This window comes from Heloderma suspectum, chromosome 3 (genome assembly GCF_057233095.1).
Source record: "Heloderma suspectum isolate Gila_16-S chromosome 3, 16-S_ref, whole genome shotgun sequence".
Classification (NCBI taxonomy): Eukaryota; Metazoa; Chordata; class Lepidosauria; order Squamata; family Helodermatidae; genus Heloderma; species Heloderma suspectum.
In genome coordinates this window covers 30,145,609-30,163,797 of record NC_139460.1, presented here as the reverse complement: position 1 = coordinate 30,163,797, position 18,189 = coordinate 30,145,609, and the positions used below count along the sequence as shown (strand labels likewise).

At 45.6% G+C, this 18,189-nt stretch overlaps 1 protein-coding gene across 1 annotated transcript; it reads right to left on the bottom strand.

Moving 5' to 3' along the window:
* Positions 1-1,120: 1,120 nt before the first annotated feature.
* Positions 1,121-17,897, bottom strand: RAB39A (RAB39A, member RAS oncogene family). Its single transcript, XM_084841640.1, has 3 exons — positions 17,220-17,897; positions 3,361-4,420; positions 1,121-2,117 (listed from the first exon to the last, which is right to left on the bottom strand). Exons 1-2 carry the CDS (start codon positions 17,549-17,551, stop codon positions 3,994-3,996), a joined length of 759 nt encoding a protein of 252 aa, XP_084697766.1. The 5' UTR covers positions 17,552-17,897; the 3' UTR covers positions 1,121-2,117; positions 3,361-3,993.
* Between the last annotated feature and the right edge of the window lie 292 nt (positions 17,898-18,189).

Below are 18,189 nucleotides of genomic sequence, written 5' to 3'. Positions count from 1 at the left end.
AACTCAAGTATAACTCAAGTGCTGTAATTTGCTAGCTCATTATTGCCCATCTTTTTCAAAATGGAGTAAAAGTCGTTTAGTGTGGGAGATGCCCTGGAGGTTGATGACATCCTCTAAAGGACTGCAAACTTTCCATGAGCAACCAATCTCAATAGCAGAATAAAAGCTCCATATGAAGAAGCCCTTGGACTGGACAAGCCCTAAAATAGAGGACTGCCCTCTGTAAAATAGGACATATGGCTACCCTACTGTGTGAACTGCATAATTATGAGAGGTCATATGAACACATTCTCTCCCTATAGGTGGATGGTCAGAGTTGCCCTTTGGACTACAGATCCTTCCGGCTTGACCAGTATTTCCTTTGTTATGGTTAAGACAAAGAAGAAGGAAAACATCAGCAGTGGTGCAGCTAGGGCTGGAAAGTGGGGCCAAAGTCCATCCCCCTGCCCCCAAATGACCATCCAGAGAACAGAAGGTGATGCGGGCATTACGGCAGCAGAAGACAACTCCATTTTATACCTCTAGTCATCATAGTGCTATGATTTAAGTGAGTTTAATATGCAAAATCGTACATGCTTCAGAGTATTTTTAAAAAATCAGCATTTGCAAACAGGGTTTTGTTATTATCTTAACAGATCAGGAATGTAGAAGCAGTTGCACAGCCTGGAATGGCAGTGGTGGGAGAAATGCTAGTTGTGTGCTTCACAATACATGGCCATATAAAGCCCCCCCGCCTGCCGCCCCAGTAAGGTCATTATGTCCAGGGACTAAAATTACTTAGCTGCACCAATGAATATCGTTTCCCATGAGCAGGCTTTAAACTTATTCCTCTCGCTTCCTAGAGCAACACTCTCCTGGCACTGTGGACAGTGATATGTTCGTTCCTTGCAATGACCCTGTTTTCCTGTTTATATGTCTACAGACTTTTTCATAATATAGACACCCATGCGTGTCGGTTGTGCCTTGCACTAGAAATCACATCTCCCGGAAACGTCTGCACACCATGCGAATGGGCTGACAAGATATGGTTGATCAAAGGGGAAATTATACCATTTCGCTAGAGGAATTTTAATATACATTTAGATTAAATGTCCCCAGTTTTGTTTCATCCTTTTTATTTGATTAGTAAGAAGACTGAACATGGTTTTCATTGTGGTAAGCAGACTTTCTCCTATTTAGCATGCTGTTGGTTCATGCAAAAGGAATGTACAACTGTCTGATCAGTTTTTTGGCCTTCCTCCTTTTATGGGCTCATTTGCAAAGCTGGCTTAAAGCAACATCTTATATTTGGAATTATGTTTTTACCCATTATACAAATTAAGCACTTTATTTACACCATTGGCAACAGAGAACTCTCTTTTGTATTGAAGCTATCAATTCTATACTTTTTAGTTATACAGCTAGCTGAGAAAAAAACATTTTCTCCTAAATTTTGTCTTCCATGCAAATTCAGAAATATATTAATGTGTATTACCTTTTCTCATCTTTAATAAGGATTGTTACAGAATATCAAAAATATTTACTAATGGAGCAACTGTTTTCTGCTTGCTTGCTATACGTTTATTTCAACATGAGCAAAGAATTGCAATAGGAAAGTACATGGCACTGATGCAGAGACCCACATGCGCTGCAATGTACACAGGGCTGACCCGTGGTTGTGTAAGCTTCACCCTGCCTGCTTGAAGCGATCTCTCCACTGAAGACTATGGAGGGGGCCCTGGAGGGCAGGGGAACTCAGTGTATGCAGTGGGGCCCGCAAAAGATGAAAGATAAGAGAATACTCTTCAATATGTCCTTGTTTCTCAAAATAAGGCCAGGTGAATCAAAGCAGGGATTCTTCAGAATACCGTCCATATTCCATAGTTTTATTTTAACTTCTTTTCAAAATCTGAAGTCTAAAAAAGCATGTAAGTAATAAACCCGGTAATAAGAGCATTGTAGAAAATATCTTGCTGCTTAGCAGTTTTTTGTTGTGTTTTTGTTTGTTATTTCTCCTGATAATAATCCTCACTAATAATGAACTCAAGTGGTTTGGACATGAAACAGGGCCACCCCAAAATAAGGGAGTGGCTTCTTCATACTCAGAGGATGGCCAGAGCACACAGAAGTACACAAGTCTGTGAATTAAAAGAAAATGACATTTAAAATAAAACAACCCGCAAACTACCTGACAGGAAATTGTGAGCCTGCAGAAGGGGTGTTGAATCTGAGGCCTGCGGACCATATGTGGCCTACATGGGATCCCCAAACTGCCCCCTGGAGTTCCCAGAAAGCCCATGCCCCTTTCCTCTAGCCACCAATCTTTTGGTGGTGTCCCAGCATTTCTGTGTGTGTTTCCCCTCCCCGCATTCTAAAAGGTTGAAGTGCCTAAGGCTTAATTACTGGCGGTAAGACTTTTAAGCTAAATTGTCATGGTATTTTTGGCCCTGCGCCATTTTGCCTTCAACTCTGCCCACCAAAGGAATGTGGCACCTGAGAGCTTCTCCAAAATGGAATTTGGCTCTTGGGCTGAAAGAGGTTCAACACCCATTACAGAAGGTGCATGGGAATTTAGCCTACAGACTTAAAGAGGGGGGCAGGGAAGACAAGACACTAAAGCAACCTTCCCCAACCTGGCCCCCTCCAGATGATGGAGGCGTATCCCAGCACATCTGGAGAGTGCCACACTGGGGAAGGCTGAAAGAAATCAGAAGTCAGGCAGACTGTGTGGATCTACCAATCAAGTCTATGGAGCAGTTTGAAACACAGTCATGTGTCAACTGAAAACAAAACCAAAAGGAATGGAAAATGGTGGGCGGTGGCAGATAGGGAATTGACCTGCTCTAGGCCCTGACAGCTTATACTAAGTATATTGGAGTGGGGCAATTAGGGTGGGGGGTGGGGGATATATTTCCAGTCACCAGAACTACATTCTTCCTACCCCCACTTTATAACTATAAAATGCTTAGGTTTGGGGCTCTAGCACTGCATAGCACAGCATAGGAAGACCTCCGGGGGGGGGGGGTTGTCCTTTATCCCTTCCCCAATCCTGAAACTCACCCCCACCCACCTTGAGGCTTGGATTGGGCTACAAAGCTCCTGTTCATGACTGGAGCAATGAACAGGAGCATTCCCCTCAGGGGATGGGAATACAGTGCCACATTTTGTTGCAAATCCTACTTATATGAGATATCAGCCTTCTTCAGCCTTGTGCCCTCCAGATGTGTGGGATTACAACTCCCATCATCCCTTGCCAGCATGTCTGGTGTGATGGGAGTTGTAGTCCCACACCACTGGGAGGTGCCAGTTTGATATAGTGAACCAGTCAAAAACTTTCTACTATATGAAGGTACAAATAAGCAAAACACAACATTTAGCTACCATTTTGTGATTTGGGTGTGCCATTATGATCTCAGACAAAGCTCATGATCCCACGTAGGCATATGTAACATGGTTAGCACTGAGGACTTAATTGAAAACATATGAGGAGCCAGGGGATCACTGCAGAACTGCTGCACGCAGTTCATGCGATCTGCATATCATTTTCATGCACATGGTGGCTGACAGGCGGTGGATATGTGGCACTTCTCATGACAAGATTCATCATTTCAACATCCTGAAAAATGATTAGCAACAAAGGCTGAATAAACCCAAGTCAGCCTTTAAAAAATCTTGATGTATTTACTTCCAAAAATAACAAAAGTTGAAAAAAACAAAGAATTCGGACTTCCTTTTCTTAAAAAACAAAACCCTGCATCTTTGTTTTCACAATCTTTGCCACCCCAGATTTAAGTACTAGAAGCTGACTTTGCTTTTTAAACAAGAACTGTGATTCTCAAGATCCTTAAAGAAGCCTGTGGGCCACACATAAGTGTCTCAGGAGCTGTGAGCAGCTCACAAGCCTACATCACTTATCCATGATCTAATGCATCTTCATAAATAAATCTTTTGCACACACTGGCCTTGCTCTCCAAACAAGTGATATGCAATATGGCTCTTTGGCATGCAAGGCATTTAGCAGGGGCATTGGTCTCCAAGTGTGGTCGCCTCCTCCGAGGAATGTACGACATTGGGAACAAAGCCGCTTTTCACCCCTTCCCATCCATCCTGCATCGAAATCTCTCCTTTTTTCACAAGTTCGTATATGTCTTTCATGAGAATTGTGAAGGACTCCTCAACATTGGTAGCATCCTTGGCTGACGTTTCAATGTATTTCATGCCGCAGGCAGTTGCCAGTTCTTCAGCTTCCTCTCTAGTAACCTGGCGCTCTGCCTCCAAGTCGCATTTGTGTCCCACCAAGATGAACACAATCTGGAAGGGCTGCACATGCATTTTCGCTTCATCCAGCCAGTCGTACACATGTTCAAAGGAAGACCGGTTCGTGATGTCAAACACCAGCAAGCCTCCTACCGAATTTCGGTAATAGGAACGTGTAATTGATCTGCAAAATTAAAAGGAGAAACAAGCTCAACAGAAATGCAGTTTCTTTTTTCTTTTTCATGTTTACTTCTTAAAAACAGAAGGAGCAGTGGAGCCAGGGCTCACAGCATCAGCACTTTTTTTATTAGCAGGGATTCTGATGTCATCTGCCACCCCCCATCGGAATTCCCTGTTCTTTCTGAGCTTAGCTGCAATCTTCACAGTAGCTGGGGTGAAATTTATTTTCCTAGTAACAATATATTGTTCCCTGTTGTAACGCAAAGTATGTTGGGGGGCTTGGTCTTGAATGGGCAGTTAAGACCCATGAGATTTACAAAGCACCTGCTCCTGCTGGAGATGAAAACTGTAGAACTGGTTTGTTGATATGGATTAACACAGATGCCTGCAGTTCTGGACTCTCCTTGAGGGCTTGGCTATGGAGACGGTCATGATGAATGCCTGCACTTCAACATTTACCATGGAGCAGGAGCATTTCAAATCTACAATAGTCTTGAAACAAAGTGGAACTCTTGCCTTTATTTGTTTCTTTCTTAAAAAAAGAATTGGTGACAGCCAATCTTTCTGGCAAATGTTCCAGAAGTTATACTCAAAGTAAAAGTGGGCATGCAGGCAGACATTGGCTTACAAATATTGAAGAACTTCATTTAACCCTATGGGTCTGGCTTCTTCTGAATAAACATGTCTAGGATTGCACTTCTACAACTCCACTTCTAGATTTTACTGCAAGCAAATTGGTCCTTCTTTAAAGAGATATTAATTTCCCTGCAGTGTTTCCTGTGATGTGTGAACAGACATTGCTAGGAATATGCTTGAAGCAGCAGCTGTGGATGCCTACCCATGAGCAGATCTGCTCCCAGGCTTGAAACAACATACTTGAGCAGCTATCCAGAAGTTGTTCTACTCATGATTGAGCATGGCCTGCTGCTTTCTGTCACCCTCGGAGTTTCTGATCATTCATTATTGCTCTTCTAAGGCAGGTATTAAAAGCATGCAAAGAGCGGATCATAAACAATAAGGAGGACACAGAACAACAAGATGCACCTAAACATAAAATATAACAACAACAACAGTGCATAGTCATTCTCTTCACAAGGGGAAAGACCTGACAAAGAAGCTGTTAAAACGTTATTTTCTGTTTGGTGGTTTGGCAGCAAAAATGCTACCTTAATGGAAACAGCATGCAAACAGGGGACATGCAATCCTATGATAGTTTTCTGGGCCAAATGTGAGCCCTAGGAGCAGCTTTCCCCAACCTGGTGCCTTCCAGATGTTTTGGACTTCAATTCCTATCTGCCCCAGCCAGCATGGCCAATGGTTAGGAATGCTGGGAGTTGTCGTCCAAATCATTTGGAGGGCGCCAGGGTGGGGAAGGCTGTCAAAGAGGCTTTTCAACTGGGAATGAAGAGGAATGTTTCCAGGGAGAAAAACAACATACAGCATAATCCTTATGCATGTTTATTTGGGCGTAAGTTCCACTCTGAGGGCTTACTCCCAGGTAAGTAGGAAGGATTGCACTGTTAATTTAGGATGTACAAAAAGAAAGCAAGAAGCTGCAGAAATATACAGCCTCACAGAAAGTATAGCCTTCAATGCTAGGAAATACAACGGTGATCCAGTGTACTTCTGTAACTGGTGTCCAAGAAGCTGCAGAACCACTGGACTAGAAAATCAGAGTTATAGCATGCACAGTGCTTAAGAGTGTTGAGTTTTGTTCATTCCCACAATCACCCTGTGATCCAGGTTGACATTATTCCTATCTGACAGGTGAGGAATAAAAGTTTGAAAGATACCAACTCACAGTTTGATCTTCTGAAAATAGCCAAGGGGTGTCAGTGCAATGGGGGGTTGATACTTGCTGTGTGAGTGCATACATAACCCCACATCATGCCACAGGTTGTGCCAGTGCATCCACTAGAATCACCCTATGTCCTGACAAAGGGAACGGGGAGAGGCAGGAAGGGAAGTCGGCATTGTGCTTCAGCTGCTTTTCATTCTAAGACAAGTGCAAGGAGCATGCGGGGAAGGTGGGAACATCAATCTGCCATTCCAGCATGGAATCCAAGCCATAAATTGGTCACAGAGCAGATCCTTTGCAACATGCAGGTTCAATCAGTGGCATTTCCAGTTAAAAAAAAACTCAATGAAAACATTACTGAAATACAAATTGTCACAGGGGCTAATACATATATAACATTATTTTAAAAACCATATAAAACCTTTAATTATGTGTTGTCCTATTTGTAAATTTTATTACCATTTATGTTACAGCCCCCTGAAGAAGGCCTAAAAATAAGGAAAAAGGCAAAAACGCGTTGGGCTTCTTACAGTAAATTCAATTTTGCATCCTGGGAACCCGTTTCTCTTCTTTGTGATCTACTTTGGAAGCTCACCTCCTTCTGTTTCCTAGTCAAAGTAAAGACATGATTGGGCTAGAGCCACCTTCCCTAACCTGGTGCACTCCAGTTGTTTTGGACTACAGCATCCCTGACCATTGCCCATGTTGGCTGGGGCTGATAGGAGCTGAACTCCAAAACATCTGTAGGGCACCAGGTTGGGGAAGGCTGGGCTAGGCCACAGAAGTTGAACCTCTTTCAGCCTGAGGGCCGAATTCTGTTTTGGAGACACTCTCGGGGGTCCTAATCTAGTGGTGGGCAGGGCCTAAGGCAAACGAGGCGGGGCCTAGATACAAAAAAATGCCAGCGTGTTTTAGCTTGAAGCTCTTACTGCCAATCACAAAGCCTCAGGAGAGGCATTTCAATCTCTTAGAATGAGGGAAAACTGCACAAAAGCCGTGAAAAAACCAAAAAATTGGTGGTCAGGGGGAAGGGGTGGGGCCAAGCGAAGGAGGTGTGGCCAGCTGGAATCCAAATGTAAAGAATAAACACTTCTGCTCTCCTCTCTGCAGTCTAAGGGTGGCCATGTGTCCTTTTTTTTACAGAGGAGATTCCTCTATTTAAAGGGCTGGCAGGAGACAGTCCAGTCAAAGTCATTACAGGCCTTCAAGAACCCTAAGAATGGTTTCAACCTGCCCAGTAACTGAGGTCATTGGAGGACTTGCTCCTGGTGGTTCCACATGGACCTAGGGCCCGATTGGAGTCCACCAGCAGAAGAGCCTTCAGCATTGCAGCACCCTTTCTTTGGAATTCTCTGCTCCTGGAGGTCAGGCTGCATTGTTTCTGGCGCCTCCTGAAAACAGCACTGTTCCAGGAGGCATTCCTTAATTGACCAGTCACGGGTTTTACTGGCACTGTGTTTTTAAACAAGTTTAATTTTAATGTGGTGTTTTTAATCTTTTTATTCTTTTACTGTTTTATTCCTTGTGTTCACCGCGCCAAGATCTGTTCTAGATATGGTGCGGTATATAAATATTGTAAATAAATAAATAAGGAGGGAGAGCAGCAGGGGCCTTGAAGTTGCCCATCTGCAGTTAGCACCAGGACAGCAGACTGAACAGGCAGGCCCACAGGTCACCTGGTCACAGTCCTCCTACGATGAAAATGTATTTCTATTGACATTATAATAATTATTTCTAAATTTGCATTTACACATGTACATCAGCATATGCACATTTTATGCAAATCTGTGTCCTCTTTGGGGGCGATGCATGAGTGGCCACCTACTGCAGACTGACAACTCCTGTGTAAAGCTGATACAGGAAACTAATGCCAGCCAGTTTAGGGGATTAGGCTGTCCATATCTCTTTTCATCCAGGAACATAAAACCTAGCTCCTCTTGATTTTAGATCCAATATGCAGTGTTCATTGCACCTTAGTCATGTTTGCGTTTCTTTTATAACAACCCATTTAAATGTCAAGAAGCGAAACTGGGAGTCTTTAGTGAGGAGTCGCTATTGCATGGAAACGTCCTAAACATCAAAGGAAATAATACTATAGTCAACAGAAAACCTTCCAGAATAATCTCTTCCAAAAACAGTATTATCCACTTAGTCGGGCTGGGCATATAGACTATGCAGAACTCCTTGCTAGAAATACGTGGGCCAACCCAAGCCAAAAGCTGTGCACTATCTGAATTTTGGGAATGAAGCACACCCATCCAAAAGCACTTATTTGACATCATGTATTCTTCTTGTGCTGTCCTAGGGAAGGGACAAGGGACTATGCACAGACTGAAGCTTTAGCCCCTGCCCACCAAGAAGTCAGCTCCCCCTTCCCCCTTTCCCCCATGGCTTCTTCAGAGGTTTTCTCAGGCCCTGGCACAGGTTTTTAAGTTTCTGGATGCAAGCCAGAGAACTACTTTAGGCATCCAGCAGTATTTTTGTCTTCCCCCCCAAGACTGGCAGATTCCCAATGCTGCATCACATATTGGCTGTGTTTAGACATCAAGATAAACCACAGTTTAACACAATGGGAATGAGCCTAGCCTCCCCTTGGTTTCACATGCTCTCCCCTCCTCCTTTGGTGCTGCAGCTGCAAAGACAAGTTGCAACGACGAGAAACAAACAAACTGTGGTTCATCATACTGATGGTTTGTTTGAAACACGTCAAGTTCAAACCATGGATTATGAAGCTGGCTTCAACAAATCATACTTAAGATTAACTACATTTTAGGGTTCAGATTACACGCTAAACTGTGGTTAATCTAAAATGGAAATGGAAACTTCCAAACAAGGGAGGGGGCCTTCTTGGTGGTGTCCATCCCCCCGATTATGGACTGCTCTTCCCAGTGAGGTCCACCTGTCTCCAACATTGTCATTTTCTGGCCTCAGGTTCAGGCTTTCCTCTACTCCCAGGTATTTCATAGCATATGGTAAGATTTATTACGGGTCCTGGGATTTTTATTGTTGATTGTACAAAATTGTTTTCTATTTTTGTATAGAAATGTTTTTATATTATGTTATTATACTGCATTTTTAGGGTTTCATTCTTTGTAAACCCCCTAGCCAGCTTTGCCAATTGGGCAGTACAGGAATGTAATAAATGAATGAATTAACTCCACCTTGCGCCTTTCTTGGGGGACAGGAGGAGTGTGCAACCCTGGGGAGGAGCGGGGGAGGCTAGGCTTAATCCTATTATGATATACCATGCTATCTGAATTCAGTCACTGTTTCTGAAATTCCCCCAAGATTCGAGTGTTTCCCATGCAGGACTGAGGTGCTGATGGTTGAGAAAAGCAAGTCTCCAAAGCCATACTGGTTGTAACAATCAAGAAACACTTTCTCTTATGTGTTTCTCTTGTTCGTAACCTATTCCCAAAACCGCAAGAACTAAAGGCTAGTTTTAAAAAAGAAAAGAGAAAAAAAGGAGCATTAGAATTTTCAGGAGGCTGAAATTCTGTTCTGGATATTAAATTCTGTATTTATATTCTAAGAGCCAGTTGACACATTCAGATAAATCAGATGGTAAAGAATTCCTGGGACCGTACCATGTCATAGTTTGGGTAGGGGACTGCACATCTGAACGCAATTTTCCTGTCTGTGGAAAATTAGCATGTCAAAGGATTCCAGTCTAACCTTCTGCCTCACTTGCTATCTTTCTACATGCAAGTAGTCAAGACAGGTTTAGTTTATTGTTTGACCAAAAAGTCATTACAACATACAATATCCAGTGGGTAAACAAAACAAACAAAACTAAACAAAAAAAGAGACAGGCTTAATCCAAGGTAAGGTGGGTTTTTCTTGTGTCAGAAACATTGAAATATGCAATCTGCCATCTGTAGTCTCAAACAGTACAGTCCTAGGAACGCTGTACAACGTGATTTATCTGTATGTCTAGCTCAGCTGCAAGTAGCTAAGAGTATAGAATATGCAAACGTCCAAAGTACTATTTAATTGATTATTTATACAATGTTATACAAAGTATTGTTTCAATAATACTATTTTGTCAAATGCTAGTTAATAAAGCAAAACCAGTTTGGAATCGTATTTCCTTCAGCACGTCTCTCTGATTTGTAGCAGGTACATTAGGGAGCAACACACTTATATGGCTCATCAAGATATATCACACTTGAGCGTTGTCATATTCAGTTGTTACTATTTGATTTACCATCATATCAGAAGTCTACACTGGTCTATTGGCTTATATACAGTCTTTTCAAATGTAACTGCTGCCTTATCAATGGGCAAACTGGCCAGAAACTCAAAGGAAACTAGTTTTGACAAGAATTTAAGCAGGATACATTTAGCTATTTGCCGAAATGTATTTAAAAGAAGAAAATGCCAAGTGCCAGTTTTTACTAACTAGCAAAAATACCCAACATTATGATGGGTTGGGTATGTATAAAGCAGGGATAGGGAACATTTGGCCCTCCAGATGTTGGACGGCAACTCCCATCATCTCTCATCATTGACTATGGTGTCTTTGGCTGATGGGAGTTGCCGTCCACCAATATCTGGAAGGCCACACATTCCCCACCCCTAGTGAAAAAGGAAGGCCCATATATTACAGAGAACATGAATAGATTATTACGAGCCATTCACTTATATGGGAGAAAGTTATGTACTTGAGGACACCTCTGGGTTGAGGCTAAGCCTGCCTCCACTGACCTCAGTGTCGGGGGTGAGATCAGGTTTAGTTTAGACCCTTCTCAACTGTGTCCCCAACTGGAATCCCTTTACTTTGTCTATAGTACTCAATGGGAGTTATTGAGAATGGCAGTTATCTGCATAACCCCACCTCTTAATTTGGAAATCCCTACCCTGAGCTCCAGCTCATGGTATGGCTCTGGGATGTGTTGAAAACCTAAGAACTACCTTAATCTATGTATTGATGACAGGTCTTGATCCTGTTGATTCCTGGTCCCGTCAGTAACTTCTTCCTGCTGTGATGGAAGGGAGGGAGAGAGGGTGGATGTCAGCAATAGCCCTCCCTCTCATTTTATGATGTGTAGAATCCCAGAGGCCTGGGCTGCCTTTACATTAAAAAAAAAACTTGTAGTCCTCCTGTTGTGGAGCCTTTCCACGTTTACAGCGGGCTCCCAGATGGTGACCACGTGAATGCTGAGAGCGGAAGTTTTTAATTTTCAGGGTTCCATAGATCTCAATGAAACAGCACCATCTAATGGCTGTTTTAATAGCATTACAATACGACTCGATTTGATAGTTCATTATTTCCGAATCTTTTTTAGATGGAATAACCAGAAAATACCTCGGGATATGTTCTGGAGGTTGACGACATCATGAAAAGGACCTGCAAACTTCCATCAGCAAGCAATCTCAATAGCAGGATAAAAGCTCCGTGTGAAGAAGACCCAGGTAACAAGTCTAGATGAGGCTGGTAGCTTCCATTTCAGCGGGACAGTGAATCCACTCTGGGTTTCAGTCAGAACTCTAAGGAGCTGTCCAGGGTGCTGAACCCTATTCCCAAACAGGGCTCAGCACCTTGGATAGCTCCTTTAGAGTTCTGGCAGAAACCCAGAGCATATTCACTGCCCCTCTGAAATAGGAGCCACCATCCTCCACTGAACAAGTCCTTGGAGAGATATGGCAAGAGCAAAGCAACTCCACCCCCAATTCTGTGTGGTTACTGACACTAACGTGGATTAGGGTCTAGTTCAGGGATGGTGAACCTTTTTCAGCCTGAGGGCCAAATTCCATTTCAGAAAAGCTCACAGGGGCCACATGACTGTGGTGGGTGGAGCAGAAGGCAAAGGGGGCAGGACCGAAGGCAAAAGGGGTGTGGTCGAATTACCAAAAGATACCAGCATATTGTGGCTTAAAGCTCTTCCTGCCAGTAGCTAAGCCTTAGGAGAGGCATTTCAACCTTTTAGAAGGGGGGCGGGACTGCGCAAAAGCCGTGAAACCACCAAATGATGGGTGGTCGGGCAGAAGAGAGTGAGGTGAGGCCAGGGAAAGGGGCTGTGCCCATTTGGAGAACCAGAGGGTTAGTTTGGTAACCCAGGCAAATGTGGCCATGTCAGATGTATATTTTAGAATGCAGGTCATTGCTGAACAGATATCAAGTGGGAATAGGGTGATTGCATGCTTTTTTGGGTGGCATGGGAAGGCTTCTTTCTGCAACCAAAACTTCGCCCCCCCTTTTTTTCCTGGTCAGGCTCTGAGAAAAGAGCAAGCCCTTCTATCAAAAAGCAGGCAGTGGGGTGCGTGTAGAGGAAGGGTTTGGCATCCCTGTCCTCCGAAACATGATCACCCCCATGCTCTTTTATACTTTCATTAAGTATGACCTGCGTTCTGATAGGGAGGGAACGTGGCTCAGTGGTGGAGCACATGCTTTGCATGCAGAACAGGGGTGGCCCTAGACTAGCTGCCAGCAACTGGCACCCTAGGCAAACCATGCAATCGATGCCCCCACCCACAAACCCTATGGGCAGATCTAAGTTGAGGTTTTGGGTAAACTGGGAAACATTTTGCCCCTATTTTCCATTTAATTTTTTAAATGCTCAAATTCCTGTGGACAACCATGATATTCAGTGCATTATAAACATAATAACAACGTGGTTACTGTATTTGTTTTGTTTTTGTTTTTATGTATTCCCCACCCCACCTCCGAATCTGGCACCCTGCTGAACTTGGCGCCCTAGGCAACCGCCTAGTTCGCCTATATGTATGGGCCACCCCTGATGCAGAAGGTCTCAGGTTCAGTCCCTGGCATCTCCAGGTAAGGTTGGAAAAACTCCTGCCTGAATCCCTGGAGAGCCATTGCTGCCAGTCAGTGTTGACAATACTGGGCTAGATGGACCAAAAGTCTGACTCTCAGCTTCCTATGTTCCTATTCTGACAGACAGGTCATAACACTGTTGCATCTAATTAGGACTGCTACTCCATCAATATGCACAGAAATGAAAGGGGAGGGGGAAGGAAACCTTGCCATTTAGGAAGGAACACAGGATGAGGCCTTCTACCACTTGTCCATCTAACCCAGTATTATTTACTCTGACAGGCAGTGGCTCTCCAAGACCTCAGACAGAGGGTTTTTTTTCACATCACCTGTTAGCTGATATTTTTAATTAGAGATGCCATGGATTGAACTTGGGACTTTTGGCATGTATGTGCATGCCACAGAGCCACGATCCCTCCCCAAACTCTATTTGACTGAGTGATTTATTTTACTATATTGCTGCTCCATTTTCCTATCAATTGAGTCAAAACTGCCACCTGTAGTTTCAAAAAACACCCTCCCAAAAACATCAACCAGAAGTTCGACCCTAACATCATTCAATATTCCTGAATGATAACAGGTTTTATCATTCAGATAATTCTGCATTAAGTCATTTTGAGCATGCGATGATCTTCAGCAGTGTGTGTGTGTGAGTGTGTGTGTGTGTGTGTGTGTGATATCTTGATTTACTCACAAAAGGCCTTGATAAACTGTTATTCACACTTCCAGAGGGATAGCCATGTTAGTCTTTGCAGTAAAAACTGAAGAGGCTTGTGTCGCGTTAAAGACTAACAGATTTATTGTGGCATAAGCTTTCATGATTTAGAGTCCACTTCATTCGATGCATGAAGTGTTATCCTCAGTTGGCAGATATGGGTAAAGAAGGAAAGAATGGAGTCAGATGGCAATGAGATACAAAAAGTAGTGTCTGTGACCCATCTATGCAGAGCTTAAGATAAGCAAAGGGACCATTTATAACAGTAGCAATTAGTGGTAACACAATTCCAGCTTTGCTATGTTAATTAACAACTGTAGTGGGACAGGAAACCATTGGACTGGTTTGCACGATCACTCTAGAACAGACAAGGAGTTATGAGGTAGAGGATATCTCAGTATTTACTACACTGCCATCTATATCAAAACCCCAGGGAGAGATTCCTGGGAGAGCTTTTGGCATTCTTACAGGGTAAAAGTATCTATGTAAAGATTTGCTGGTTATTGTCCGGTTGCAACCCTTACGTTACACACAAAACAGCCCTTTTAAGTGCAGTCACTCTAAATGCTATTGCAGTTGACTGTGCGGGTGATTCGTAACTTGATTTATATTTATGTTCTGTCATTGCATGATGTATTAAGTTACGTTGTTTGTAATGGCTATTAGTCAAATACAATAAAATGTTCTGACCTGACCATGGGTTATTTGAGGGTTGTTTAACCTCAAACAACCCCCCCCGACAACACAACAAACTGTGGCAACCCCCCACCAAAGGCTGAATATTCAAAATGGCCACCCACCCTCCCACCCCACAATTGACCGTGGCTTAAATAATCCACGGTGGGCTACAGTGATTGTGCGAATCAGGTTATTGTCTCCATTCAAGCCTAAACAAATAGAATCAAATTTCTTGATTATTCACATGGAAGATCTATTTTAAGAGGAAAAGCGGACTCAAGTTGGCCAAACCACAGGAGAAGATAAGAACAGCAGAAGAGCACCACCTGCTTTTGCAGAAGCAGTTCCACAAAGGACCTACACAGGAAATTGAGGGCTGGAAAGAGCAGTTCACTTCTAAAAGAGAGGTTGAGAAAAAGGGGTGGGGGAATGAAGACTCTATCATGAAATCCCTGCCTCTGACCAGAATTCCTTAGTCATAACTCTGCCTGTCTGTGGACTGGTCGCAGTTGCTCAAGGGTGAGGAAAATATCCACTACAGCAGGGTTGGTGAACCAGGGGCAATGAGCCTACGTACACCAGTTGCGGGGGAGCATGGGTGGGAGGGTGCTGTTGCGCTCATGCCCTGCTTGTGGGTTCCCAGTCGACAGCTGGTTGGCCATTGTGTGAACAGAATGCTGGACTAGATGGACCCTTGGTCTGATCCAGACATCTTCTGATGTTCTGATGTTCTCTTTCCGCCTGAGGGCCAAATTCCGTTTCAGAGAAGTTCTCATGGGAGGGGCGCCAGCCAGCGGTGGGCGGAGCTGGGAGCAAAAGGGGTAGGGCCAAAACACCTTCCCCCCCACACACACATTTTCTCTCTTACTGCCAGTAACTTGGCCTTAGAAGAGGCACTTTAAGGTTTTAGAACAGGGAGGAAACTGCACAAAACCTGGGAACCCACCAAATGACAGGTGGTTGGGGACAGGGGGCGTAGCTATCTGAAGAACCCCAGTGGGCTATACCAGGACCTCGGGGAGGCCAGATTTGGCCCCCGGGCCTGAGGTTCTACACTCACTGCTCTACACCAAGGAAGGGCAGATGTCAAGCTTGCAAGACATATTTTGTGTTTTAGTAGAACCCTGAAGTCCACTTACTGGAGCCAAGTGCAAAAGATATGCCATTAGAATTAATACAGGGCCAGGAAACCTGGGGGCCCCTCCAGATGTCACTGGACTCCAGTTCCCATCAACTTCAGCCAGCCTGGTCAATGGTCAATTGCTTCACATGTCCAAGAGCCTTTATTAACATTAAATTTTTAAAAATCCCAGGCCTTCTCCAAACTTTGATTCCATCTGATTTTTCTTCTGTTGCTGCATTTTTTATGCTTTTGTTATGCTTCAGCTGCTTTATTGCTGTGATTTACTTGCTTGGTTTTAGTTGTTTTCAATTACTTTTAATTCTTTGTTAGCTACCCTGGGAGCAGCAACACTGAAATTTGCAAAACAAACAAGAACATAAAAAGAGTCCTGCTGATCAGACCAAAGGCCTAGCTAGCTCAGCCTCGTCTTTCCCACAGTGGCCAGCCAGATACACCTGGGAAGCCCAGAGTCAATACCCTGGGAACACAGGAATTTACCTTATACAGAGTCAGGCCCTTGGTCCATCTAGCCCAGTATTGTTCTTCCCTAGACCTACCTGGAGATATCGGAACCTTCTACATTCAAAGCAGGTGCTCTGCCACTGAGCTACGGTTCTTCCCCCAGTGTTGTTCTCCAGCAACCAGTATTTGGAGACATGCTGCCTCTGATCATGCTATAGAAGCTATCATGATTCATAGCCACTGATAGCCTTTTCATCAGTGATTTTGTCTGTGCCTTGTTTAAAATAATGTAAGCTACTGGCCATCACTACTAGCAAGTTCCATAAGTTGACTATGCACTCTGTGAAGAACTACTTCCTTTTGTCTTCCTTTTCCACCAATCAGCGTCATTGGATGACCCCAGATTCTAGTGTTGTGAGAGAGGGAATAAACAAAAAAATAAAACGGGCCTTAAAAGAAGCCTTGAATGGGATGTGTGTGTTTAGGGGATGGCTGGGATGAGATCTTGGGTGGTGAAGTCTTTGGGTGTTCTGGACACAAGAATGGTCATTGCCCTGTTAGCCTGACAACAACAAACACAGAAGAATTTTGTGGCACCTTAGAGACAAACGGATCTATTGTAGCAAAAGTGTTTGTGCTTTGGAAGCACACGCTTCATGCATACACAAGATGATTAACAGCGTGCCCGCAAAATGCAAAAGGCCCCACTGTTTTCATCCCTTCCCACCCCACCCTCCAACATACATGTGTGTGTGTGTGCACGCACGTGTGTGTGCACGCGCGTGCGCCTATGTGTGCCTGCCCGCCTGCCAATTGAGGACTGCACTTTATGCACCTGATGAAGCCAACTCTAACTAACTGTGGAAAGGCAGGCGATGCCAGAATCAATCTATTCCTTAAGATGCCACCTGGACTCTGTGCTGTGAACACACTGAGGATGTTGATGCGGGAGATCTGAATCAGCAAATTCAAAGAGACAGTCCTAAAAAGTTAGCCATGGGTGTAGGCTCAAGGAGGAAACACATGCATGCCCACGCACACAAACCCTGACCGGGGAAAGTGGGTGTGGTGCGGGAAATGCACTCTGCACATACTCAGATGCACTCTTTTATTACTATTTATTACTATAAAGAAATACAGTGTTTCGTCTGCTCAGCACCGATACCGGGGAAGGGGGGGGGGACGGATTCTGAGGACGAGCCTTGACAATAAATAGGTGAGCTCGAGGGCGGGGCCGCGTTTGCCGTACCTGAACCTCTCCTGGCCCGCCGTGTCCCAGAGCTGCAACTTGATCCTCTTGCCGGGCTCGATCTCCACCAGGCGGGAGAAGAAATCCACCCCGACGGTGGGGTCGGAGTGCATCGGCCCCGGGAAGCGGCCCTCGGTGAAGCGGTGCAAGAGGCAAGACTTGCCCACCGTGGAGTCGCCCAGCACGATGAGTCGGAACTGGTAGATCCAGATGGCCGCGTCCATGGCGCTCTCCCCGGGGGCCGCGTGCTCGGGGCCGCTCGCCTCGGCCTTGTCGGGGCGCCTCCGCGGGCGGTGCCTGCACCGAGCTCCGATGGCCCCTATCCCAGGCATCGGCGCAGCAGGAAGGCGCGCGGAGGGGCAGAGGGAGGCGCCTCTGCCCTGCCGCGGGGGCTGGACGCGCAGCGCGGGGGAGACCCCGGGGCGAGGCGCGGGCGACCCGCGCCGGCGGGGCGGGGGGCGGCGAAGGATGGGCGGGGAGAGGGGCGCGCGGGGCCGGAGCTGCCGGCCGCCCCTGGCCCGCTTCTCCCGGAGACCGGGTGGGCGGCGGAGCTCGCCTGGAAACGTACCAGGAGACCCCTTGGCGGGCCTCTGTTGGCTCCCTCGGATGCGGGCGTGGAGGACTCGCGGGGAGGGGTGCCGCGGCGGCGGGGGCAGCTGCTCTCCCCAGTTTTCCCTCCGCGGCGGCGGGGCCGGAGCGGGAGGAGGGCGGGGTCTGCCCACAGCCTTGCCGCCACTGGGCTGGAAGGGGGGGCGGGCGGCTGCGGAGGGCTGAGCCGGCGGGCGGGCGCGCGCCGCGGAGGCTGGGGGCTCCGCTGCCCGTGGGGCTGCGGCTCTGCTCTGGGTTTCGGTCAGAACCAGCCAGAACTCCAGAGGAGCCATCGAAGGCGCGGAACCCACTGCGAGGATCGGGCTCGGCGCCTTGCACAGCTCCTGCGGCGTTCTGACTGGCGTTGCCTGCAGCCCAGCCG